The sequence below is a fragment of the Elephantulus edwardii genome, unplaced genomic scaffold, assembly GCF_000299155.1.
Source record: "Elephantulus edwardii isolate Elephantulus edwardi_28Jun2011 unplaced genomic scaffold, EleEdw1.0 scaffold00048, whole genome shotgun sequence".
Taxonomy (NCBI): Eukaryota; Metazoa; Chordata; class Mammalia; order Macroscelidea; family Macroscelididae; genus Elephantulus; species Elephantulus edwardii.
Genome location: NW_006399798.1, coordinates 6,161,618 through 6,188,106, shown reverse-complemented (window position 1 = coordinate 6,188,106; position 26,489 = coordinate 6,161,618). Strand labels below are relative to the sequence as shown.

Sequence of the window (26,489 nt, the reverse complement as noted above, 5' to 3'; positions counted from 1 at the left end):
AGCTTCCCCAGCCTCATCTGCTGGAAACACTGTGGGTCCTGAGAGCAAGTGGACGCCTGGGAGGGAGTGACTGTGCCCCACTGCTGGGAGCATGAGGGAGGCCCATTCCCAGGTTGACCAAGCTCTGGCTTCCTGAAACATGAACCCCCAAAGTTCTTATGGCCACCCCTTCTCTTTTCACAAGCTGTGGCCTTGTAGATTGGTGCTCTGAGGGCTGGTCTGCCTGCTCCTGGGAGAGCCCTGGGTGTGAGGGGAGCTGACCGCCTAGGACGGGTCTCCATCTAGGTCACAGCTGAGTGGAGGTCCTCCCTGCTTGCTCTCTGGGTGTGGTGAATGCCCTCCAGGGGCCCTCTAGTCTTGAACCACACAGCTTCCTTCCATGTGCAAAGCCCTAGTCTAGCTGTTCATTTTTTACTCTTCTGAAGCCAGAATCTTTGGGGCCCCTTCAGTCTTGTGCTTGGGGGTCTTCTCCAGTGTTCTCACCCCGTTTGCAGCGGGTGCCCCTTGTCACCCTTCACTGGCTGTCCCTACCTGCCGTTGTTCCTGCATGCACTCCTCTAGGGCACGGACTGACCTGTCCCTTCCCTCCCTTTATAGTCTAGTGCAGAATGGGATGTAGTCCCAGCAGAGGAACAGAGCCATTTCATTTCCGGGGTGGGCTTGACCCCATTGTGCCCAGCCCTCCAAGCCCATGGCCAGCGGGAGGCCTTGCTCCTGGAGCCGGAAGCCCGAGCCCAGGCGACCCGCCCCTCCCCCTAGGCTAATCCAGAAATAGTTTGGGAATGCTGCTGATAGTGGGCGGAGGTTCTGGGGCCCTGGTCTGGTTTCTTTATCAGAAACGGTTTAGTCTCCTGATGACATCCCACTTGAGCCCCTGAAAAGAGGGGGCCACTCTGAGGGCACCCCAACAAACCTGATCCCAACAAAGACCAGGAGAGTTGGGCCTGCAAGGGCAGGAGCTAGTGGGGGCAGGAAAGGAGAGCTGGGGAGGCTGAGGCCTGGTGAGACTGGAGCCTCTCCACGTGGAATCCCCAGGTCTGGCGGAAGGTCTAGCACCCCTAGACTCATTCCAGCTCCTTGCCTACTCGGGGTGCTGGCACCTATGGCTGGTTGGCTCTGCTTCGGCCTGAGGAGAGGCACCCCCCTCCCAGGCTCTGGAAATTGAGGACAGGACAGACCAGGTCTGCCGACCCAGGGTCCCCCTCCTCAGCCCTGCGTGGCTCTGGTCTGGGGGCCCTGTGGCGGCAGCCCCTGCATTCCAGCCTCCTCCTGACTCTGAGGAGGAAAGCTTATGAAGTTTCCCTTTCTGTTTAGCTGGAGTTTTATGGTTTTTCAGAAAACAGGTTAACAATTAAGCTCATTAACCCTGGGGCCTTCCAGCCCTTCTGTTCCTGTAAAGCCAAGCTGCATGGCTTCCTCCCCCAGCTTCTCTGCTGGCGTTACAAGGCCACAGGTCCAGCGGAGCCAGCCTCAGAACATTAGCCAAGCCTGGCCTCCAGATACCACCAGACCCCACGCCACACGGCCTAAGGGACACCAGATACCTGGATGGTAGAAGGTGGACCTGTACTGTCCAGGATGCTAAGCCAGTGACTGAGTGGGGGACGTGTGTTTGTGCCCTGGGACTTAACACCTTCTCCTGTTTCCTTCAGTAGGTCTTCGAGGGAGCTTCTACCAAAGCAAGATGAGGCGGTTCCTACGGCCTGGCCCTGACCCGGAGCGGGAGAGGCTTAAGCAGGATCTCTTCCAGTTTAACAAGGTGAGGGAGCAGCTGAGAACGCAGGCTTCCAGGCGAGGAAACCTTACCTGGTTTCCTTTCTCCTATCACAGCCTGAAATGCGGCTTTCGGCCTGGGTTCTGGGTGGAAGGGTTTTCTGAGAAAGCGCAGTGGACAGCCCAGGCATCAGGACTCCCGGAGTCTCACTGGCTCTGTGGCCTCTGCAGACCGCCGTGCCTCTCTGAGTCTCAGAAGTCTACCATACAAGCTTGTCACGGGGGACTCTGAGAGGTGGAGGATGACAGGGTGTTGAATTCTGCAGGAGCTCCAGGGTCACAGGCCATGGCTGCTTCCACTCACTCTCCAACTGTCCCTGCTGAAGAACTCGGCCTTCTCAGTGGTAGGCCAGGAGTTGGAGAGAGTTGTCCAGGAGAACCTGCTAGAATGGGCATTTGCTTTCCCCAACCTGTGCCCAACCTGCTCCAGGGGCCCCTGAAGCCAGAGTAGCCCAAGCCTTAGGAGTCCCCCAAGATCACAGGGAGGCCCCAGCTCTCCAGGCAGGCTGGGACTTGGGAGGCCAAGACTGGCCTGTAAACCCAAGCTGGCGGCCACCTAGCAAACTGGAGCTATTTTGGGCAATGAAAGAAGCTGGACTTTCTCACCTCAGCTTTGATCAAGGCCCTTGGCCTGCCCTTCCAGAAGGTGGGGTGCAGGAAGGAGGGTATCTTTCTGCTCTTCCCTGGAGGCCATGTTGATGGGGTGGAGGGACAGGTGGGGATTCAGGCTTAAATTTGTGTCCTGCCGCCTCCCCAAGAGGAACTAGGGGTGTTAGGCCCAACAGTTGTGTCCCTTATGTGTAGATCTCCTCCAGCTGTTTTCTGTTAAGATGAGAAATGTAGAAGTCAGACCATCCAAGTTCAAGTCCTGCTTTTTTCTGGATAACTGGAATTAGGGAACCAGACCCAGAAATGTGGACTGCTGTTTTCTAGGGTGCCTCTCCGCAGGGCTCCCCAGATCTCATTAGAACCCTCAGGGGTTTGGTTGAGGTACCTCAGGGGTCCTGAAACCTGCCACCTGACCGGGTGTGGTACACGTTGGTTGTGTGGCAGTTGGCCTCTGGATTAGGAAGCTGGCACAGGGCTTTTGGTCTTCAGGGTAAGTATGGGTGTGTGTGTTGAGAATGAGGTTTTAGAACATCTGGAACCTGCCACCCTCATTCCTGGGGCTCTTGGGACCTCAGTGTGTTTGAGCAGGGTTCTGGGGGAACACTGTAAGCCTCTATTATCTGTGATGACACAAATTTTGTGCCCTGAAAAGATGATCAGTTCCCATGGAATCCAGACAGACAGGCTCAGTGAAGAGGGGTGAGCCCTCAATCCAAGTTTTCTTCCCTGGCGGGGTGAGGTTGGGGTGCGGCCAGGGTGGAGCGTGTCCTCCACCCCTGTGGTGGTCTCCAAACCAGGCCTGGCACAGAGTCTGGGATTCATTTCTCCCCGGAAAAAGGAATCTACCTCCCTCTCCTTGACAGACTGGAAGCAAGACTGGAGCACCTAGTACCGAAGGTCACGAAGGTCACGGGCTGGGCTGCAGCCTTTCAGATGGCTGAGATAAAGTCTTCTTTATAAAGAAGGAAAAAGGACCTCTTGTGGGAGGGTGGAGCCTGATGTTTGGAATTCCTTCTGGTGGAAGGAGGGAGGGTGAGACTTAGTCTGGAGGTCCACCCTTAAAGACCCCTTTCTGGCCCTGGGCTTGCCCTGAGGTTGTGTCTCTAGCCTGGCTGGAGAAAGACTGTAGCCTGGGAGTCTGAGCACACAGTCCTAGCGGCTGTGGCTGTGAGCAGGTTTAACTTACCCTCTTTTTCCTTAAGATAACTGTGGGGCTTTTGGTTAAAGTTCTTAATTTTTTCTGGATATAAAGCCCTTAATACTTACCAGATTTGTGGTTTGCACATACTTTCTCCTGTTCCCTGAGTTGTCTTTTCACTCTTTTTCCTTTTATTGTGATTTAGTGAAAGTTTTGCCAAGAACATTGGATTTCCACTCTACCATGGATATATATTACTCTTAATATATGAGTTTTATTTCCAATTGATAAATATTCCAAAAGAAAGTATAAAAAGATATTCACTTTTTTATTTCTTAAAAATCATTAAGTTTTAAAATGCAAATTAAAAAGCATGATGAATTTGCAGATCAAAACAGAACCAGTTTCCTGAAATTTTTTTTATAAATTTTTTATTATTTTGTGTGTGTCTGTACCATCAAATCAGATCTGACTGGTACAGGAGGAGATTGCCTCTCCTCCTTCGGCAGAGCATCTGGTGGATTTGAACCGCATATCTCTGGGATTATAGTGCAGCTTCTTGCCACTAGGCCAACAGAACTCTCCCAGTTTCTTGAAATTTTAATCAGCGCCTTCCTACCAAGTACAGACTTCTAATCAGCTTTGCCCAGACACTTGGGTAAAGAAAAAAATAGTACGAGGGAAAAACAGCCCCAAGCCACTAACCTTCCTGTGCCCTCTCATAGTAACAGCACCGCCAAAAGTATGCCAGGGTTGTCTTGCCATCCTTAACGTCCCTCACCATGTTTGTCTCTTTGCCACTCAATTTCCGTTTGTGAAGAAGTTTGTCTGCCCACTTTTTTTTTTTAAATTACTATTTTGTGTGTGTGTGTGTGTACCATCAAATCGGATCTGACTGGTACAGGAGAAGATTGACCCTCCTTCTCCAGCAGAGCATCTGATGGATTTGAACCGCTCACCTCTGGGATTGCAGTGCAGCTTCTTGCCACTAGGCCACCAGAGCTCACCTGTCTTCCCACTTTGAAAAGACTCAGTTTCTGTCATCTGCACTTTTTCCATCAAACTCTCCTCCTAGATGGATCATAGCTTGTGGGGTGCTTAGAAAACGGCTGTCATTCTTGCCTTTCCCCCCTTTGCTTCCACAGTCAGGAGAAAGGATCTTCCTGTCTCTCTGCAGCTGCAGCTCAAAGACTCTCTATTCTCACTACAGTATCCTTTAGGAAAGCAACTTTTATTTTTCTTTTTCTCTTGTTGCCTGATTTGTTGTCATTAAACAAAAATTGGTCAAACTCATGGTCATGAAGAGTCGCACAGTGTTAGTTCTTAAATATGTGCCTTGTTTCCAATTTAAAATCATTTTGCATATGATGTGAGGGAAGGATTGAACTTTATGGATTTACATGTGAAGAGCTAATTGTCCTCACAAAATTTGTGGAGTATTTGGTGCCCTTGTCAGAAGTCAGAAGACCATAGATGTGAGAGGTTTTTCTCCTAGGCTTTCAGTTCATAAGCCATTACCACAGTGTTTTGATGATTGTGGTTTTGTAGAAGTTTTGCGTAACAACCAGAAGTCTTCAGACATTGTCAGGAGGGTGAGGTGGACAGAGTGACTGGGGTTGAAAAGCACTGGATTAGAGGCCTGATGCTGATGACCTGGTGCCGTGGATTGGGAGTGGCGAGTGCTCCAGAGGGCCTGGAGGAGGGCGGTGCTGTCTGGGATGACATGGCTGTCCTCTCTGGGTGGATGGCCGTGTCAGGTTCTAAGCCAGGAAGCCTGGCAGAGAAGAAGCATTTGTGGGAGTGATAGGTTTTGATTCAGACAGAAGTCCAGCATTTTTCCCTGGTGGTTAACAGTACCCATCCCAGCCCCTGGCTACCTGAGTGCAAAGCTTTGTGGTCACCAGGTGGGTGACACTGAGCAGGTCACTCATCTCTAAACGTTCGAGGTAGGTCACTGGCCTCTAAAGATGATGATGGTCACTGCCTAACAGAGTTATGAGTTCACACATACAGTTGCTGTGGCTCCAGTGTTAGGAGGCAGGCAGCTCAGATGTGATCCGAAGTGAGATGTGCTATTAACCCCAAGGCAGTGCTGCTTCGAAGGTTTGAATCCACCAACAGCCTGCAGGGAATAGATAAGCGATCTTCCCTCATGCCTGACAACCTCAGAACCTTTGAAGGCTTGCTGTGATTCAGAACCCATTTGACAGCAGTGAGTTTGAGGGGGTTTGTGTTGGGATATTCCCACGGACTGCTCAAAGCACAAACAGATGTGTCTCAGAGAAGGTGCAGTCAGAGTGCTCCTTGGAAGCAAAGATGGGACATCTTTACCTCGCATCTTGGGACATGTCGCCAGAAGGGGCTGTTTCTTGGCAAAGAACATCATGCTTGCAAAGGGGGAGGGACAACAAAAGAGGAAGACCCTGAGACACAGTGACTGGAGCCGTGGGCTCAAGTGTGTCAGAGGTGAGGATGGCACAGGACAGGACAGGCTCAGATGGGTTGTTCAGAGGGTCGCCAGAGTCATATTTGACTCGATGGCGCGGTGGTTGATTTTCACATGTTAACCAAAAGCTTGTGACCAGACGCCCCCAGCCACTCCCAGGGAAGGCTGTGTTGGTCTGCTTCCATGGAAGCCCTCTGGGGAAGTCCCCCTGTGCCCTGGAGAGCTGCGGGGGGTGAGGGTGGACAGCGCTGTCAGCCCACGAAGCTCTGTGGACCTCGTCTGCCTTGTCACTGGGTCTGAAGAGTCCTGAGGCTGGCAGACAAAGGAGGGTCCCAGCAGAGGCACAGTGTACAGAGAGCCGAAAACCTGAGGGCAACGGGGGCTGCTAGGGCCAAGGTGGGTTCATTCCCACAAACCGAGCCAATCCCCTGCAGTGTCCACATAGCCGACCGGCAACAAGCTCGACCAGACTGGTGACCTTGTTAACCTCTCCCAAGAGCCAGTAGGAGACCCTGCACAGGTGGTGCGATTGTTACCGTCACAGGTCCAATCCCGAGCACTTTACAGAATCTGTATTCTGAACCAGACGGAACTGGGCCTTTGTTTCTAGCACCTCTGGCTCAACTCCTTTCCACCGCCCTGAGGGGGAGAGGACAGGGGCACGAGAGGGGCATGTCCTGCTCCCTTGGCTCTGGTGCTGGGACCAAGGTCATCTCTGAGCTCTCTCTGCCCGGGGCTGGTGGTTGGGTGGACCCCTCCAGTTCATAAGGGCTGGTGTCAGGCATCAGAGGGGTTGTCCCATGCAGTCGTTAGGGGTATGGGCCCTGGAGCCAGCCGGCCGGAGTTCTGGATCCCAACTCTGTTGCTTCCTTGATGTATGAACATGACTTACTTGTTACTTACCCTCTCCGCCCCTCTATTTCCTCATCTGTAAAATGGGCATCTTGATAATCCCTGGTTGATGGGCTTGGGGTGTTAAAGTGCTTTGAGTGGTGCCTGACTCAAAGGCACCCCAGAAGTAGGACATGCATGATCACTGCTTTGTCTTACTTTCACCACAAACTCAGGTGGATCCTGCTCCCATTCTGCAGGTGGGCCAACTGAGGCTTCCAGAATGTACTGCAGTATAAGACTCCGTCTGGGGAAGAAGAGTGACGTGACTTGTAGTTAGTCATGTCAGCTGCCCGTCAGCTGGGTGGCCTTAGGACCAGTGACTGTGCCTCTCTTGTGCCTCCGCTTGTTTGCTTTAAAAGTAGCTTTACTGTATGTGTGGTGGAGAAGGGGCCTTCGGTCAGCTGGGAAGACAAAGTCAGGTCAGCAATGCCTGTTGCAGGGTCAGTGGGACGCCCTGGATACCTCAGTGAAGCATGGTGACTCCGTAAGGGAACCTGGCCTGCTCCCAGCCCGTTCTCTTCTCTCAGTGAAACCCAGTGTGTCCGAACCGGCTGGGCCGATAAGGACGAACTGGCCCAGCTTGCTTGTCCCGGGCTGGCCGCTGCCCAGGCTCCTGTGCCCACCCTCCTCCACCCCAAGCCCTGAGCAAGCCTGCGCTTCCTGACCAGTTGCCTCTGGCCAGGGCCAGGTGGCTTTGTCTTGGCTTCTGCCTGGCCAGGGCCCTGGTGTCAGGTGACAGCCCACAGGGAGGGCCAGGTTGCCACCACCACTAGGAATCTGAGCTGACCACACCCAGTATCAGGTAGAACCACCCAGTGCAGCCAGCTGGGCGCACTCCCCTCCAAGGCCCTGGGCAGCCTCCTTCTGGGACACTGAGCCCCACAGTGCTGTCCCCTCCCACCCTCTGAGTGTAGGAGGCCTCTGTGGGGCGGGGTCCCCTTTGCTCAGGACGGAAGGCCCCCAGCTGCCTGACCAGCCACCCTGGCTCACCCTGATAGGTAGCCACTGTGGAGGCCTGGAGCCAGGATGAGACAGATGGGCCTTCCTCACGCCGGCTAGTGTTGCAGCCTGGCAGCCTGGCGGCTCCTCGAATCTTTGCTCTCCTTCCCAACTCCCCATCACAAGGGCTCATTGTTCCCTCCTCCCTTGATAGAGGTCACCTGAGCCAGGTAGCAGGCTGGGGGCAGGGCCTGGGCAGGCTGGATGCTGAGCTCAGGAGGTAGGGGGTGAGGATGGTGCCAGGAGCAGAGAACACTGCTAGACTAGGGGTGACTGGAGCCCCAGGCCTAGGGCTGGCCACCTCGGAACCTTGCCTGCTGCCCTCAGCCCCTGCCCCACCCTCTGTCCTGAAACTTGCCAACTTCCTGTCTCCTGGGAGTGGAGGTGACTCAGATTGGCTGTGTCTTTGAGGTTTCACTGAAGGAACACCTGTGTGGCCCCTGCTGAGCCCACCTCCTGGGCCCCATAGAGTTCTAGAGTGACTGGACATGCCCACTCCCTCATCCCTCAAGCCTAATCCTAAACAGGCAATAGGGGTGCTCTGCCCAGCTGGCCCTTGGGCCCTGGTTAGGAGTTGGGAGTGGCAGGAATGGGAAGGACAAACCGGCCCAGGACAGGTGGACGGGACAGCCTGAGGCATGTGGGAGCTCGGCCCTGGCCTTGCGGAACCTTCTGCTTTTAGGGCCTGGTGTCCAGTTTCTCCCCTGTCTCCCCAATCCAAACTGCCTGCCTTGTTGGCCCCCACAAGATCGTCAGGGCCTTTTTGCCTCCTTCAGAGATTGGTGGGTCTTATTTGCATGATAATCAGTCAGTGTTGCCTTCCCCTCCCTAATCCTTGGGAGTTATCCCCCCAAAAAGGCACCTGGGCCCCACATGGTTTGCACTTGAACCCTTCTTGTGCCCTATCCAAACAGTTTATCTAGGGAATCCACTCTCCTTGGTTTGTTCTTGAGGGAACTTGCCTTGTCACTCAGAGAAGATGTTAGGCTGATGGAAAACGTTAGTGGACACTGGTGGGGCACAGCCTGTGGGCATTTTGGGGTGAGCTGAGCCTTCCAGTGGCTCTTAGGTGGTCTTCTCGCTGCTTTTTGTGGTCAGTGATAGGACAGCCCTGCTAAGTGTCCCTCCTTTAGGGGAGACCCTGGTTGCTGCCAATGGTGAAGGTCCTAGAAATTCAAGTCCACCCAGAGGTGCCTCAGAAGAAAGGCCTGTCATTCTTCTCCTGAAGAATCAGCCGATGGAGCCCAGCTGGAGTCTGACACACATTGAATTACATGCATGCATCAGAATTGGCCCAGCAGCAGCTAGTGACTGAGCCAGGTCTACACCAATCCCAGCCCACTGTCACCGAGTCAAATCTGACTCATAGCAACCCTACAGGGCTGCCCTGCTGGTAACTAAAAGGTCAGTGGTTCCAATCCACTCCAATTCCTCCTCAGGAGAATTGAGGCAGCCTGCATGCATAGAGATTTATGACAAGAAAACCCTACAGGGCAGTGGATGAGGTTAGAATGATAGTATGTTCCCATTGCCCAGCATATCCATGTAATTACTGTTTCAACATATAATCAATATGTTATGAAGATGTTTTACAAAGTGTTTAATATTGGAAGTCTGTGGAATCTGGTGTGTCTTTTACACCTAGGACACATTTTACATTTTCTTTGGAAATACCAGTTCCCATGAGGTGGCACCATAAATTTCGTGTCAGAATCCAACTCCACAGGACTTTGTCTCAAGGGCCAAGCTTTTGGAAATATTTGATCTACAGCTGTTGTTTTTAGATACCATCAAACTACTACGACTCATAGTGACCCTGTGAACAGCAGATCCAAACCCTGCCCTCTGCGGCACCATCCTCACCGTCTCTGATGTGGTGAGCCCATTGTTACAGTCACTGTGTCAATCTATCTTGTTCAAGATCTGACCCTCCACCTTTCCCATCTTTTTCCAAGCCACCAGCACCTCCTGGCAATAAGCTCAGAGGATGAGTTGAAGTTTCACCATCTTGCCTCCAAGGAGCGCTCTGGTGGAACCCCTCTGGGATAGTCTCGCCTGTTCCTCTGCAGGCCACAGGATATTGAGTACCCTCCAACACCGGAACTCAAAGGCATCGATTCTTCTTTATTTACCGTTCAGCTTCCAGGTGCACAGGAAGTAACTGAAAAGACCATGACTTGGATCAGACACACCTTAGTCTTTAAACTGACATTGCTCTTTAGTACTATGGGAAGGTCCTTGACAGCCAGTATCCTCGATGCAAGCATCTTGATTTCTTGACTCTATTACCATGGGATTAGATTGTGAGTCTAAAGAAAATGAAATTGTTGACAACTTCAGTTTCTTCTCTGTGTGTCATAGTTTTGCCTGTTGATCTAAGGGTAAGAATTTTGCTTTCCTAATGTTGAAATGTAATCCGTATTGAAGGCTTTGTTCTCCTGCAGTGAGTACTTCCAGTCCTCTTCACTTTCCGCAGGCGGGATTGTGTCATCTGCCTCGTGCTGGTTGTTGCTGAGTCCTCCTCCAATCTTACGCTGCTTTCTTCTTCATGTATAGCTTCTCGAATGATTGGCTCAGCTTGCAGCTCGAGTAGGTGTGGGGGAAAGGATGCAATCCTGATCCGCACCTTTCCTGATTTTAAACCATGCAGTGTTCTCTGCTCTGTTTGAGCAACAGCTTCGCTCTGTACTTAGGTTTCAGCAGATTCACAGCTGAAAAAGTAGATTTGACTGCCTGACTCCCTCCCTTGTTTTACTTGAGTTCTTCCAAGCATAGCTGAAAGTCGTCCAGTGGTTAAATTCAGTATCTGTTTTCATGAAAATTAAGTCAAACTTGAAGTTCTTTTCTGCCATGGCCTTAGCCCCACATGGCGAGTGATTCGCCCTAGTAGCAGAATGGCAGCACCCAGCAACAGTGGCCACATGTGACGGCCACACTGAGCAGCTCAGGGTCTCTGACCATCATGGGCTCCTACTGGACATTTCTCCCCCTGAAAACCCAAAAGGCAATCTCCCTGCCATTGAGTTGACTCACACTGAGTTGGAGCCACCCCGTAGGGCAAAGTGGAACTCCCCTTTGTGATTCCAAGGCCCTAATTGGGTTTTTTATGATTTGTTTTTTTTTTTTTAAGGCTGTAATTCTTTATAGAAGCATACAGCCTCATCTTTCTCCCATGGTGTGACTGGTGAATTAGGACCACTGACCTTTGAGATAGCAACTCCAGTCCACTGCCAGACTTTTACCTTGGCTGCTACTGGTGGTGGTGGGACAGTGCTGCTGTCCGGGGCAGTTTCCCTTGGCCACTGTGTCCTCCTGCTCTGGATGCCGAGTTTCTGAGGCCCCAGCAAGCTGGGACTGGCCAAGGCCGAGTAGGGCCTTGTGGGGGCGTCTGCCCCATGCCCCATCCCCTCTCCTGCCTTCACTGTCCTGGGAGATGTTTACATTCCACATAGTCCCCTATCTCACTGGGCCTCTTCCAGGCTCTGCATTTTTCACATAACTCAGCAGGGACCTGGCCTGGTCTCCAGGTGCCAACTGTGGGGGGCAGGCTGGGTTCCTGAGAGTGAGCAAGGCCTACGGGAACCCCACCCCCTGCCGGCCCTTGACGTCCCAGAGGGGCACACCCCGGAGCTCTCCTCCCCACCCTGACCCCAGCAAGGACCTCCTCCCCGACTCCTGGGACTGGACTGGACGGGGCGTCTGTCAGCCGCTGAGTATGCTAAGCCGTCTCGCCAGCTGTCACCAGGACCTTATCTGCTTTCTGCTTTGAGGCCTGACAAGCTCAGCTGCTTGGTCTACGGAGAGAGACATGCCTGGGCCCTCAGGCCCTGGGACCACGTGCTGACTGGCAGGGCACAGTGTGAATCCAAAAGGGGCCAAAACCAACTTGAGTCAAGAATCGGACAAACGATTGCATTATCCTAATAGAATAAAGACAGTACCGCGGACCAGACCCGTTGCTGTCAGTTCTGACTCCCAGTGACTGTGTAGGACAGAGCAGAGCTGTCCCACAGGGTTTCCAACGAGAGATAGATGGCCACATATCCTCCCTCGTAACAGTTGGTGGTTCGAACCTTTCGCCAGGCACTTTCACCACCAGTGTAACCCCAAACCAGGAAAGTGCTTCCTTTTTCTTACGTGTCATCGTCGCACAGGGGCCATGCCAGTCTTCTCTGTATTGGTCCAGTCTTAGCATGTGTGCTGCCAAAGCGGGCAGTCCTTTTTCCTTAAAGTAGCTGGTTACTCGCTTGGCTCTAGCCATACAAGTTCATGGTTCTCTGAGAGGCGAGGGAGGGATGGTCAGGGCAGGGGCTGGTGAAGAGGCAAATCCAGACCCCTTCCCTGAAATGGTCTGTCTGTGGAAATCTCTGGCATTTCCACCATAGCTTTGAACCTGTCATTTCACCTCTCGGCCATCTGCCTGTGGAGGCCCTTGGGAGTGGCCAGCGAAGACTTGAGCCTGGGAATGGTCACCCATGAGCCATTTGCAAAGATACTTGAAACAAAACGTTCACCAGTGGAGGCCTCTCCAGGGAAACGTTGTTAGCGTTTTGAAAATTGTGGGAAGACCTAGGCTGGTCATGAGGAGAAAGGGGCTTGCAAAGGTGGTCACACGGCCAAGGATGGGATCTGGGGTGGACAGTGGTAGGGCTTGGATTTGTCTCCAACCCTCAGAAGTGCCCAGGTGGGACCCTGAAAGTGGCAGCTCCTTTCTCCTGCCTGCAGAGTTTATCCCGGGGCTCGGCTTGGCTGCTCTGCCCACCACGGGGACAGAGGGGCCCCCACTCAGTCTGTGCCCCCATTCTTGGAGCTTGGCTTGGTTGCCCTGCCCACCATGGGGATGGAAGGGCCCCCACTGAAGCTGTGCCCCCTTCTTGCTCTCATTGCAGACCGTGGAACATGGCTTCCCACACCAGCCAAGTGCCCTGGGCTACAGCCCCTCCCTGCGTGTGCTGGCCATTGGCACTCGCTCCGGGGCCATCAAGCTGTATCCTTTCCAGCTCTCAGCCGGCCAGGTCCAGGGAAGGGCGGCAGACTCTCTATTCACGTGCCCTGGGCGGTGGGGATCGGAATGGGGGCTCCTAGGCAGGTAGGTGGAGGACAAGCCCTTCCAGGGGCCACCAGGTCGTACTGGAACCTCAGGCCTTTCTTCATCTACCTCCCTTGGCTCTTCCCTCTACCAGAAACAGCATACTGCACACACCCTTTGTCCGTAGGAAGGTTCCAGATGTCCCCTCAGGAACCTACACTGAACATGGGATGCACCTCTGCTTTGTTCCCCAACAAGGGTCCTGGAATGACTGGGGCCGTGTCCATCCAGGATTCCACAGAGGGACTCGGTCTCACATACTTGGAGGATGTTGTCAGGAAGGGCAGTCCTTGGCATCACGCTGGGAAAGCAGAGGGTCGGTGAAGGAGAGAAAGACCTTTAATGGGATGGCTTGTCACAGTGCCTGCAGCAGTGGGCTGGAGGACGTGTGTGGGAGTGACGCAGAATCAGGCAGGGTTTTGTCTGGTGTACATTAGTCAGTACTAGTCAGAGTGACAGCACCTGACAAACAGCACAACAGCCACACTTCCACACCTGAGGGCAGTGTGTCCTCTGCACAGCTCCGAGGCCCTGGCCTGTGGCTGGACAGGGTCCTGTTGGGCCATCTTTTATCTGGTGGATGGGGTGTAGAGCTGATGGGGACTGCGACCTCTTGGAGGCCCCCCTCAGCTCAGGGTCCAGCAGAGGGGGACCTCCTGGACTTGCCCTTGGCCTTCTTTGAGCTGTGCTGTGCTGGAAGTCTTGTAACACACCCCACACACACATCTGAGCAGGGGGGGATCCTAGGAGCATTGAGAGTTGGGGGCTTACAGAACCCTTGGGCACTTTCTCCAGCCAAGCACCACCGTCCTCCTGTCCCTTCTGCCCTGCAGTGTGGGTGAGGTGGGGCTGGGGGATTAGGGGTGCCAGGCCAGCTCGGCCGCAGTATTGTACACACAGGAGGACGGGGCCCTTTCCTGCCACCTGCTGCTTGTTTGGCCTGACCTCTGCTGGTTAATCATTGCCAGACCAGGGCCATATCCTGGTTACCATTTCCCGCCGCCAAGACGCAGGGGCCCCAGAGGATCACCCCTGTTTCTCACAGGGGCCTGTGCCCAGGTTCGTCATACCTGGGTCAGAGCAGGGCCTAAAGCACCTAACAGCTATCGAAACAAAGTCTCACCTTTCCAGGGCAGTCACCCCACCTCTGGCCCGGGGAGCTTTCCCGGGTAGAACTGGCCCCACCCTAGAGGTCAGGCCCCCAGCAAGGTGCCACTGCTGTCTCCACCCAGCCCAGGCGAGCCTCCCCTGCTGCAGGGGCCATGTGGGCCCAGAGGTCTCGGTCTCGGGCAGGTGGGGATGCTGTCTGATCTCAAGCTTTTCCTGAGCCTGCTCCCAGCTACGGCGCCCCTGGAGTGGAGTTCATGGGGCTGCACCGTGAGAACAACACCGTGGTGCAGATCCACTTCCTGCCTGGCCAGGTAAGGGGCCTGGGGGTGGTGGGACCCCGTGCCTCCCCACCCTCATATCTTCCAGGAGGCCAGCATTGGTGGCCCTGGGTTTGATGCTAATGGAGACCCCGAAACTTCCCCTTCTCCACCTCAAGGCCACAGTGTGGCCTAAAGAGTAGGGGGTGGGGGAGGTCATGTTTGGAACCTGGGGTCTTGGCTGCGCCAAGTAAAGACCACAGTGAGGCTGACCCCTCCTGGCTAAGGAGGCAGCAGCCTCTCCCCCTGATCCCGTCCCCTGCTCCATTTCCTCCCCAGTGCCAGCTGGTCACCCTTCTGGACGACAACAGTCTGCATCTCTGGAGCCTGAAGGTCAAGGGTGGAGTGTCAGAGCTACAGGAAGAGGAGAGCTTCATACTACGCAGCCCCCCAGGGTAAGGACGGGGTCCCTTCCTCCCCCAACACGAGGGAAGTGCTGGGGAGGTCACCCTCTGCAGGTCCTTTACTCTCAGGCCAAGGCCAAGGCCAGCTCCTCACCTGGGAGAAACATTAGTCTAGACCCGTGTCGGCTCTTCCCCAGATGTTATTTCAACATCTGCACATACCCTACCTTTAAGCCTTAGTTTGCACATCTGTAAAGTGAGTCTGCATATAGTATCAACTTTACAGGGATGCTTTTGAGTATCAAATGAGATAATTCATATTACACTGTTAACCGTATAGAATCTAATTAGCCAAAAGAGACATTTAACTGAAGTTCTGTTAGAATCTGGGGAAGGCAATGCACCTTATTCCAGTTTTTCAGATTGTTGTTGTTAGTTGCTGCACAGGCAGATCTCAGAGATATTTTGAGTTTGTTTTCAGGCCACCACATAAAGCAATTAACACAATAAACTAAGCCACATGGATATTTTCACTTCCGGTGCACGTGAAAGACGTGTTTACTCCCTACTTCAGTCTGTTAGGTGTATAGTAGAACGATGGGGATGTTGGATATTTTATGAGAATTGCCAAAATGTGACACAGACTCGAAGTGACCATGAACTATTGAAAAAAATGATGCCACAAAAAACTACCAGGGAAGCACAAGAAAGCAAGGTATCACCATAATTCTTGAGACCTAGTGTGTGTGTCATGGAGTGGAAGGGCCACCGCCTGCCTGCCTCTGTCCCCATGCAGGGTGGCCCCTTTCCTGCCTCATAGCCCAGGCCCTCTGTCATCTTTGTCCTGTCTTGGCTGTCCCATGCCACTGCTAATGGACCTGTTCTCCCTGGGCCTGGCCTTCCCCAGCGGGTCCATGGGGCCTGTGTGTGGTGGGGGAGGCGAAGGCACCAGGAAGCTAACGACCACCATCCTCACTACAGGGCCGCCCCCAGCGCCACACAGATCACCGTGGTCATGCCCCATTCCTCCCGGCCGCTGCTCTACCTGGGCACCGAGAGTGGCAACGTGTTCGCGGTGCAGCTGCCAGCCTTCCGTGTGCTGGAGGACAGTACCATCAGCTCGGGCGCTGTGCTGCAACGGTGAGCCACACCCCTGGGCCCTGGGTGACCCTCAGCGAGGCCTGGCCTCTCCCTTTCATGCACCCCTGCCATCCAGCGACTCTTAAGAAGGCCTGGTGGCACTGTGGCTGAAGATTTGGCAGCTAACCGAAAGGTCAGCACTTCAAACTCACCTGCCACTGTCCACCAAGATTACGACCCAGGAAATCCTGGGGGCTGACCTGTCCGCCCCACAGGGTCACCACCCGGAACCAACTACGCAGCAATGGTTAGATTTCAGGGTTTTCTGACAACTCGTGGGTCTTCATTTCTTTCCTGGGAAGTCTACTGGGTGGGAAGGGGGTTCTCGGCTCCCCCTCAGACTCCTAATCTGCCAGCCTGTCACCCCTAATGCTTTAACATTACAGCACCAAAACGGGGCTTGGAGGTGCCTTATCGCCAAATATCACAATGCTTCCCCAAGTCCTAGACCATATTTTTCAGACACACATACCCACACCCCCATACACACAAGAACAGCTCACCACTGACCACTTAGTCAAAGTTAAGTCTCAGGGCCGGGTTTCCACATGCACAGACTGTGGTCAAGAGCTGTGACAGTCATAGTGCTGCAAAATGGGTGACCCTGGAGGACACTATGCTGAGTGAAATATCTGTCACAAAAGGACAAATATTGCATAATGCCACTATTATAAAACAAGATTGACATCAGGGTTGGGAGAAAACTAAGAAAAGAGGGGATAAATAATGTACACTGCATTGAAACAAATGAGGGAAAGAACTACTTAAAAGGATTATATGATTAGGTATTATTTGTATGACAAGAGTCCAGAATAAGAGCTGCATAGTAAAGTGGATTGGGGTGGGGATGGGAAATTGTACAACAATGAAAGAATATTTTTTTCCCCAAAGAGAAAATTGAACTGGGAGGGGAGGGCAGAGAGAAAAATGTGCAAAAATGAGTGAATGGAAATCCAGGTTCTCTATAAACTTTCATTAAAAATCTCAAAAAAAAAAGAAATGTAAAACTAATATAGTTTCCATTACATAGTGGCAAGAAAAGGTTTGCACATATTTCTACAGATAGAAATAATCATAGAACATTGTCAGGGAGGGGACGGACGGAGAGGGGAGCAGAGATGGTGGGTGGATGGGTAAAGTGAAGAGAAAGACAAAGTGCAGTAAGGGTTTGGGGGGTAATAAGGAGCGTTATCAATTGTAATTAATGTTATAAAACAAAATGTATGTGAATTATTGAATGAAAAATAATTTCTATTTTTATTGTGATTTTAATAAAAGTTTACAGGAAAAACAAAAAAGTGGGGGGAACCTTGACAGAGAAGACTGGGGTGAAAGGAGTTCCTTTCTTGGGTCTTGTGTCCCGATTGAAAGTTTAGAGAGTAGAGCCTGCCCTCCAGGCCAGCCTGGGGCTGGTTTAGATATTCTGACATCTGGCAGGTTAATACTAAGACCACAGGCCTGTGAGGTGCCCACTGCCTCTGGGGAGCCCTGTGCTAGCAGGGACGCCTGGGGACTTCTAGGTGCAGGAGGGATGTAGAGGGCGGATGCAGAGGGCTTCTGGCTGGGGTGGGTTTTGTGAAGAGGTAGCCATGGTGCTGTTCCCACTTTCCACTCAGTCCTGACTGGAGGCCTTTGGTCCCAGCCTCCTGTTCATGCCTCTCGGGCTCCTATCAGCTGCTGCAACTCCAGCCTTTACTTCCACATTCCAGGCCCTGAGGAGATTGTCACCTAGGTTTTATACCTTTTTATTGTAGAATTGGTGATGTTTTATTATGTATGTGTGTACCACAATAAAAAAGAAAACTTTTTATTATTACAGAATACCACCTTAAAGAAATATGCTAAGTTATAAAGGTGTAATTTTACCAGTTCTTGTAAAGTGAGCCATTGGGTAAAGAAATGGAATGTTGCCAGAACCCTAGACCTGTCCCCTTCCCGGTCACCACGCCCTCCCCTGGAGGTGACCGCCATGCAGCCTGTTCTGGAAATCACCTCTTTGCTACTCTCTCATTTTACTGCCTGAGCTCTGAAATCCTGTCACACTTTGCTCCCCAGCCCCCTGAGCAGTGTGTCCAGCCATCTGCCTGTGCCCCTGCCTGTGTCCCTGGTCACTGCATAGTCAGTTACCAGCAGCAAGAGCTCTCGGCTCTCCCCTGCCCCCCTCAGATTACCAGAGGAGGCCCGTCACCGGCGAGTGTTTGAGATGGTGGAGGCTCTGCAGGAACACCCCCGAGACCCCAACCAGATCCTGATCGGCTACAGCCGGGGCCTCGCTGTCATCTGGGATCTGCAGAGCAGCTGTGTGCTCTACTATTTCCTCAGCAGTCAGGTAGGAGGGGCTGGGAACCAGGCAGGAGCAGGGGCTGGGGGCCACACACCCCACCACCATCTCCGCCCCTGACCCCCACTTATTCTCTCCCTCTCCCGCAAAGCAACTGGAGAGCGCCTCCTGGCAGCGTGATGGCCGTCTGATTGTCAGCTGCCATTCCAATGGTAGCTACTGCCAGTGGCCCGTGTCGGGTGATGCCCAGCAGCTGGAGCCCCTGTCCAACTGTGTGCCTTACGGTCAGTGTCGCCCGCCACCTGAGGGTCACGGTGGGCAAAGCAATGCCTGCTCCATGCAGCTGCTCTTTCCTGGGATCCACTGTGGGGCCTGAGCCCAGAAGCAAAGGCTGCAGCGCACAGAGGGTAGTGGCTGTGTTCACTGCCACACAGCGCTGTGCTGATGACCAGGGCGGTTTTCTCAAGAGTCCAGTGTAGAGGTCCTCTGGAAGGCCTGGGCGTGGGGCGTCCTCTGTGGCGGTCTGAGCCTGGAAGGACTTGTATACTCTTCCCTTTCAGGTCCCTTTCCTTGCAAAGCTATTACCAAAATCTTCTGGCTGACCACCAAGAAGGGGTAGGTATCAGTGCTCTGTCCTCTTTCTTCCTAGATCTTTCCAGGAGGACAGGGTAAGCCACTCAGGCCTCTATTTGCCTATGGTCAGCTTTGGGAGGTCTCATCCTGAGCAAGGCGAGGAGGGTGGGCTCACTGGCCATTCCCACCTCGCAGGGACTCGGGCCTACACAGTCCAGCCCCCTTTCACGTCCACCCTTCAAGACGTGGTTTGGATCAGGGAGTCTCAGTCTGTTTGAACAGCAGACCTTTTTTCTTGAAGCAAAATTTACATGTCAGTGGGAACGGCGGCTTCCCTGGCTTCACAGGAGGGGCACCAGGCCAGACCACAAGCCTGGACTCCTCACTAACCCCAAGTTTTCCTGGGCTGCAGCAGTCCGTCCCAGGAAGAGATGGAGTCCATCCTCGTCCATCCTGAGGACTCTGCCTCAGTGACCACTGCACAGAGGACCCAGCACTGTCCCTGGTCCCTGCTCTCCTGGCTGGGAGCTCCCGCCCACACTGCTCTTCTGTGTCCCCAGGTTACCCTTCACCATCTTCCAGGGTGGCGTGCCACGGGCCAGCTACGGGGACCGCCACTGCATCTCAGTGGTCCATGGCAGCCAGCAGACGGCCTTCGACTTCACCTCGCGGGTCATCGACTTCACTGTCCTCACAGAGGTGGACCCGACAGCTGGTGAGGAGGCGTGGGGGAGGAGGGACTAGAGATAAGGAGGAGGGTCTTGTGCAGGAGTTCTCCATCTGACACCATGCAGGCACCCTTTGGCACACACCCCATTAAACACACGGAGAACCCCCACCCCGCCATACACAGCACGGAGCCTGCACCCCACTACACATACGTTCCACACCCCACTACACACAGCACAGAGCCCGCACCCCACTACACATGTGTCCCACACCCCATTACACACAGCACAGAGCCCGCACCCCACTACACGTGTGACCCACACCCCGCTACACAGCACAGAGCCCATGCCATACTACACAAACCATACCCCATTACACACTCAAAGCCCACGCACCCCACTATATACATGCTCCACTTAGGGCTCCTTTTTGCCTTGATGCGCCCCTCTGCTGAGAGTAGATTCCAGAACTGCCTTCCCAAACCAGTCTAAGCCAGCTTTGTGCAGCCTGAGGTCTCCCTGAGCACACAGCCTGGGCCACGGTGACCCTGCTCTGCCCTGCTGGGTGATTGTCTGGTCCCCAGCAGAGGGGAGGTGCGAGAGAAGTGGGTCAGCACCCCACCTTGTGTCTTCCCGTCTCCAGAGGTCATGGCATGGTATATAATGGAGGGTATGGCCCCTGAGGTGAGGTGTGGACACCTGGGACCCCGTGTGATTGTCCTGACTGTCCTGAGCCAGCTTCCTGATGGACTGAGCACTCTGCTCAGGCCAGAAACAAAACAAGCGATGGCCCAGCCCTCACGGCTGGGGGACAGGCTGAAGAGAGAGATCAAAGGCCCAAAGCTCCAGTCTCATGGGCATTAGGTCCAGTGCCATCCCTTTGGTCCTCTAGCACACGTGCCTGGAACCCCAGTGGTGCACCCTGATCCAGGGCTGGTGGCTGTAAGAGAGGACAGTTTCCCTGGCACAGAGCCAGGGAGGAGGGCGGGCAGGCCCGGGTGGGTGTCCCCTCCTGTCCCACTCTGTGTCGGTCACCCTGGGTGGCTACTGAGACAGATGGTGCCACTCCCAGACACCTCTGCCTCCTGGGGTGAAAAGACTTCATTCAAGCAGCTGAGAGCAGGGGCTTTCTGGGTGGGCCCCCACCTGTGCTTTGAGGCTCCCCTCTAGTTTGTAACTCCTAAACCAACTGAAACAGTGCTCCAGGGATTATGCTTTTAGTGCAGATTCCCGGGCCCCAGCCCTGAACCTCTGATTCTGCAGGGCCAGGCTGGGGTCCTGCCTCCTCTGGACTCTTGGAGCCCTGACCCTTGGTCTGTCCTCTAGCCTTTGATGATCCCTACGCCCTGGTGGTGCTGGCCGAGGAGGAGCTGGTCGTGATCGATCTGAAGACGGCAGGCTGGCCAGTGCTGCAGCCGCCCTACCTGGCCTCCCTGCACTGCTCGGCCATCACCTGCTCGTACCACACATCCAACATCCCCCTGAAGCTGTGGGAGTGCGTCATCGCCGCCGGCAGCCGGCAGAGCGCACACTTCTCCACCATGGTAGGTCCAGCCCCACGCCCACCACAGCCCGCCCACCTGCCCACAGGCCCGCTCTCTGTGACGTGTCCTTCTCTTCCCCAGGAATGGCCCATCGACGGCGGCACCAGCCTGGCCCCACCCCCACCACAGAGGGACCTGCTGCTCACGGGGTAGGTCCTGGGACTCGCTGTCCTCCCCGCGGGACTTGCAGTGGGGGGAGCTGCACCCCTCTCACGCCCCGGCGGCTCTGCCCACAGGCACGAGGACGGCACGGTGCGGTTCTGGGACGCATCGGGCGTGTGTTTGCGGCTGTTGTATAAGCTCAGCACCGCACACGTCTTCCTCACTGACACAGACCTCAATGAGAACCTGCACCCCGAGGCCGAGGACGACTGGCCACCCCTTCGGAAGGTGAGCCTCCACACCTGGGAGCCAGACGTGGCTGAGCCAGGCTGGTCCACTCACAGGCCTCTCTCTTCAAACAGGTGGGCTCTTTCGACCCCTACAGTGACGACCCTCGGCTGGGCATCCAGAAGATTGTCCTCTGCAAATACAGTGGCCACCTGGCTGTGGCGGGCACAGCGGGACAGGTAGGGGCAGGGGCCGGGGTGGGTGATTCAGGCAGTGGCCAGGCCTGAGCACCTTCTTGTCACAGGCGTGACGGAGAACAGGGATGGAAACCAGTCCCGAGAGATGTCCCAGAGGTCCTGCCACTCTGTGCTCTTCCCCCGGGGTGGGGACTGTTGGTACCTTTCAGGGAGGTGTGGGGGGGTTCTGGGTGGCACCAGTGATTGACAATAGTAACCGAAAGCCTGGAGGTTTGAGACCACCCAAGAGACTCAAAAGACAAGGCTGGTCACTTAACTTCTGAGAAGTGGGCCACTGAAGGCAGGCCAGTGGAACCTGCCTGGCCCACGCCGGTTACCACGAGTGAAGGGTCGAGATACGGGTACCTGGTCTGATCTCAGGATACCGAGATTTCTCCAGGAAATCAGGAGCAAGGGTGGAGGCTGGGCTGTTTGGGGTCCCTGAGGCCCATGGCCACCCTTCCAGGTGCTGGTGATGGAGCTGAACGACGAGGCGGCGGAACACACGGTGGAGCAGGCGGAGGCCGACCTGCTGCAGAACCAGACGGGCTACCGCTGGAAGGGCCACGAGCGCCTGTGTGCCCGCCCGGGGCCCCTGCACTTCGAGCCTGGCTTTCAACCCTTCATGTTGGTGCAGTGTCAGCCCCCGGCCGTCGTCACCTCCCTGGCCCTGCACTCGGAGTGGCGGCTCGTGGCCTTCGGCACCAGCCACGGCTTTGGCCTCTTCGACTTCCAGCAGCGGCGGCAGGTCTTTGTCAAGTGAGTGGCCATCCCGGGGGCAGGCGAAGGTGGGGCTGGGGAAAGCCAGTGGCCAGATGTGGCCTGATGTCGCCCCCCAGGTGCACCCTGCATCCCAACGACCATCTGGCCATGGAAGGGCCCCTGTCCCGCGTGAAGTCCCTGAAAAAGTCCCTGCGCCAGTCCTTCCGCCGGATACGCAGGAGCCGGGTGTCTGGCCGGAAGCGGCGGCCAGCTGGCCCCTCAGGGGAGGTGAGACGCGGGCTCAGGCACAGCCTCAGTGACCAGCGGCTGCCTCCTTGTCACCCCCCGCCCTTCTCTCCCAGCGATCTGCAGGAGAACTACCTTACACAGACCCCTGGGGGCTGGGCAGGCGGGGGTTGCCACTGGCCAGCGATGGGCTGGCCCTCAACAGTGTCCCAGGGAGGGGTGGCCTCCACCTCCATTCAGACCTGGCTGGTCCACCCCAGGTGCCGGAGGCCAGCGCCAGAGTGGAGCGCGTGGGTCTCCAGAACATGGAGCTGGCGCCCGTTCAGCGTAAGATCGAAGCGCGCTCGGCGGAGGACTCCTTCACTGGCTTTGTCCGCACCCTCTACTTTGCTGACACTTTCCTGAGGGACAGTGAGTGGCTGGTTGGGGCAGGGGATGGGGAACGGGGAGCAACCCTCCAGTATGAGGGCCTGAGGGGCCTGAGGTAGACTCTCCCCTAGGAGCAAAAGGCAACCAGAGGCACCACCTGCTGGGCCAGGGAGTCAGATGGCCCCGTGTATGGCTGGCCTCCTGGATGTGTGGCCTTGGACATACCCCAAGACCTTAGGGACACAAAAGTGTCAGCTTGTGTGGGTGGCTATCCCCCCACCCAGCCCCACTTCACGGGTCAGGAGTGGAGTGAAGTGGTCATCTGAGCTGTCCCTGGTTGGTGGGTATCTGTGCTGCTCCTTGACCGGCGGGCTGGACCATAGCATTTCCCCTTAAAACACACTCATATAGGTTTGTACTTGACTCTTGACTCAGGTGCAATCAGGTGGTGTCCAAACAGGCCCCAGAGTGAGCCCGGGCTACCTGTCTGCCCCTCCCACAACCTGGCTCAGATACCCAAAGCCTTTGCCCCCTGTGTGCCCACAGGCTCCCACCACTGCCCCTCTCTGTGGGCCGGTACCAATGGCGGTACCATCTACGCCTTCTCCCTGCGTGTCCCCCCGGCTGAGAGGAGGACGGCCGAGCCTGTGCGGGCGGAGCAGGGTGAGCACTGGGCCTGGCCCGCTCTGGGGGCAGGTGTGGCCTCAGCGTGCAGCCTGCCCATCAGCCACCACCTGTTCTTCCCCGTAGCCAAGGAAATCCAGCTGATGCACCGGGCACCTGTGGTGGGCATCCTGGTGCTGGACGGACACAGTGTGCCCCTCCCAGAGCCCCTGGAGGTCGCCCATGACCTGTCCAAGAGTCCTGACATGCAGGGAAGCCACCAGCTTCTGGTCGTGTCCGAGGAGCAGTTGAAGGTGCTGCATGGGGGTGGGAGCGGTGCCTGCGGCGTGAATGGGAGGAGGCAGGTTTCTGGGAGTCCCCAGCTGGGGCTGAGACCAAGGTGCAAACAAGAGTGGCAGGGACTTACCGTGTTTTATTTGCTCTTGGTATTTGAGGAACTGCTGTTGCACAGCCAAGAATGGGGAGTCTTTTGTGTAGTCCCTAAGTCCCAGGGACAGGGGTGGGGACACACAGGCAAGTCCTATGGCCTCGCAGTTCTGCTGGTCTGCTTGCCCTGCCTGTGTCTGAGCCTAGCGTGCCAGAAAAGCTGGAGGCACCTGTCTGGCCTGGCCGCAGGATGACCTGTCCCCCATCCCTCCACCTGCAGGTGTTTACACTACCCAAGGTCAATGCCAAGCTGAAGCTAAAGCTTACGGCCCTGGAGGGCTCTCGGGTGCGGAGGGTCAGCGTGGCCCACTTCGGTAGCCGGCGGAACGAGGACTACGGGGAGCACCACCTGGCCATCCTGACGAACCTGGGTGATGTCCAGGTGGTCTCCCTGCCCCTGCTCAAGCCCCAGGTGCGCTTCAGCTGCATCCGCCGGGAGGACGTCAGTGGCATCGCCTCCTGTGTCTTCACCAAATACGGCCAAGGTGAGCAGGACTGGGCTCGCCAGGGGACAGTGCTGCAGGCCGGGCCCTGCCCCATTGGCCTCCGCAAGGAGCTGGGAGTCCTAACTGCCCGCGGGAAGTGAAGCCCCTTCTGAAGCTTTACCTGCCATGTCCACCACCCACCAGGTTTCTACCTGATCTCCCCCTCGGAGTTTGAGCGCTTCTCTCTCTCCACCAAGTGGCTAGTTGAGCCGCGGTGTCTGGTGGAGTCGACAGACGCCAGAAAACACAACTGCCCCCACAACGGGGGAGGTCCTGAAACAACGATGACTCCAGCCAGGTGGGTGAAGGGGGCATCTGCTGGTGACCAACCAGAGTCCCCTCCTCCCGGCTCCTTGCACCCCCTGCTTTTTCTGCCAGCCCCCAATCCTGGCAGAGCTGGTTCCCTCCCAGGGATCCTGCACAGGCAGGCCCACTCTTCCGTCTCAGCCCCTGGACCAGGGCTCTCAGAGCCAGGCACGCAGCCCAGAGGCCTGGTCCTCACTGTCTCTCCCCCACAGGAACTCAGGGAGCCAGAATGACCAAGAGGGTAAGACAGGCCTGTGGGGGCAGAGGGACCACACACCTGAGCCACCCCTAGCCTGGGGAGGGATGGGCCCCAGGTGAGCAGGTAGAGTTGGGGCTGGAGTGGAAACCCAGTTCTGGGTTCCAGCCCCCCACCCTAGTGAGACTGAGCAGGGGAAGGGAAGGCCAGGCTGGGCCCACTGACCTGGACTCTGCCTTCCAGAGAGATCGCCGGGCTTGGTGATGGAACACGCACTGCTCAATGACGAGAGTGAGTTGGGGGAAGTCGGGAGGAGGGCAGTAGGTGGGAATTGATCCTGGGAGAGGAGCAGGAGGCCAGGGTGGGACTGCTCCCCTGAAGGGGCAGAGCCACTGGACACCTGGTGAAAACAGGAAGGCTCCGGTAAGCCGGGCTCCCTGCTCACAGCCCTGTCCCCGGCCCGCAGAGGTCCTGAGGGAGGTCCAGAGCACGCTGGAGGCCGGCCGAGCGTAAGTTGCCTGCTTGGACGTGCCCAGGCGTCTTGTCTCCACAGGGGCACTGGGCAAGCCCTGGGTTTGGGTCTCCACCGTAACCCTCACAGGCGGTGACTACCCACCCTCTCTCTCTGTTGATGCAGGAGCCATGGAGATTGGCAATCTCACAAAGTGGCAGTGGGGCACAGGCTCAGCAACGGAGGAGGTAGGGGCTTTGGTGGCTATTATTGGTGGGAGGGGCTATGTGGGCAGAAGGAGCCCTGCACATGCCCCAGCTGTCCTGGAAACTGTACACACCTGGGCTCAGGGTTCGGGGGCGAGGAGGCAGTGTCTGACCCCATCATTCATGACCGCTCTGAATGTGTCCCTCCATTTCTCTTAGCAGAATAAGCCACAAGTATCCGAGGTGCTACTGACCACACACTACTGAGGTCCGTCCTGGGACTGCCCCCCAACTCCGGACCGGCCAAGGACTGAGCCATGCGGGGCACCCTGACTCCCACCTGCTGCTGCTCCTGGCTTCAAGTGGGGAGACCCTAGGCCTGGGGCCGCCCTCCCGGGCCCATCCGTCTGTCTCTTTGTCAAAGTTGCACAGTTTTTATCCTCCCACACACACATTTTTTTTTTATTTTATTTTGTAGTGGGCTGGGTTTTAAATTATAACGTTGAATTGCCTCTTGGTGAAAGCGTTTTTAATATATACTTTAATATATTACCTCTTAACTGGATGATCGGATACCCTTCATTTTGGGGGTTGTAGCGATGTCCTGTGGTGGGAATGGTCACAGCCACACACCTTCCTTGTCCCCAAGGTCTGCTCCAGGCCAAGATGGGGTTGGGCATCAGGAGAAGCTGGTTTTATGTCACTGAAACCCAAATGACCCAAACTAGCTTTATCTGGGCTCAGTATATATATAAACACTTGGGGTCTGCCAAGGAAGTAGCACCCCAAGGCAAAAGGGCTTACTCTCCACCAGATGAGGAGTGTACTTTGATCAAAGCTAAAAAAATTTAAAAAACCTTGCTCATAGCTGACCTTCCATAGGGATTTTGGAGGATGTATATTGGACCAAGATGCATTGATAATAATGGGTGACTAGAATGCAAAAGTCAGGAACAAAGAGGAAGATTCAGTAGTTGGAAAACATGG

The 26,489-nt window shown here is 55.3% G+C and overlaps 1 protein-coding gene across 1 annotated transcript; it reads left to right on the top strand.

Annotated features, from left to right (window-relative positions):
* The first annotated feature begins 1,684 nt into the window (after positions 1 to 1,684).
* Positions 1,685 to 25,729, top strand: LLGL2 (lethal giant larvae homolog 2 (Drosophila)). Its single transcript, XM_006886373.1, has 25 exons — positions 1,685 to 1,759; positions 12,749 to 12,846; positions 14,288 to 14,369; positions 14,655 to 14,770; positions 15,701 to 15,859; positions 18,026 to 18,188; positions 18,292 to 18,424; positions 18,701 to 18,755; positions 19,274 to 19,428; positions 20,708 to 20,925; positions 21,007 to 21,074; positions 21,162 to 21,315; positions 21,390 to 21,494; positions 21,958 to 22,250; positions 22,331 to 22,481; positions 22,700 to 22,850; positions 23,355 to 23,471; positions 23,559 to 23,725; positions 24,079 to 24,343; positions 24,488 to 24,641; positions 24,862 to 24,890; positions 25,089 to 25,136; positions 25,312 to 25,354; positions 25,483 to 25,544; positions 25,647 to 25,729. The coding sequence occupies exons 1-25, from the start codon at positions 1,685 to 1,687 to the stop codon at positions 25,727 to 25,729; spliced, it is 3,144 nt and encodes a 1,047-aa protein (XP_006886435.1).
* Positions 25,730 to 26,489: the final 760 nt, after the last annotated feature.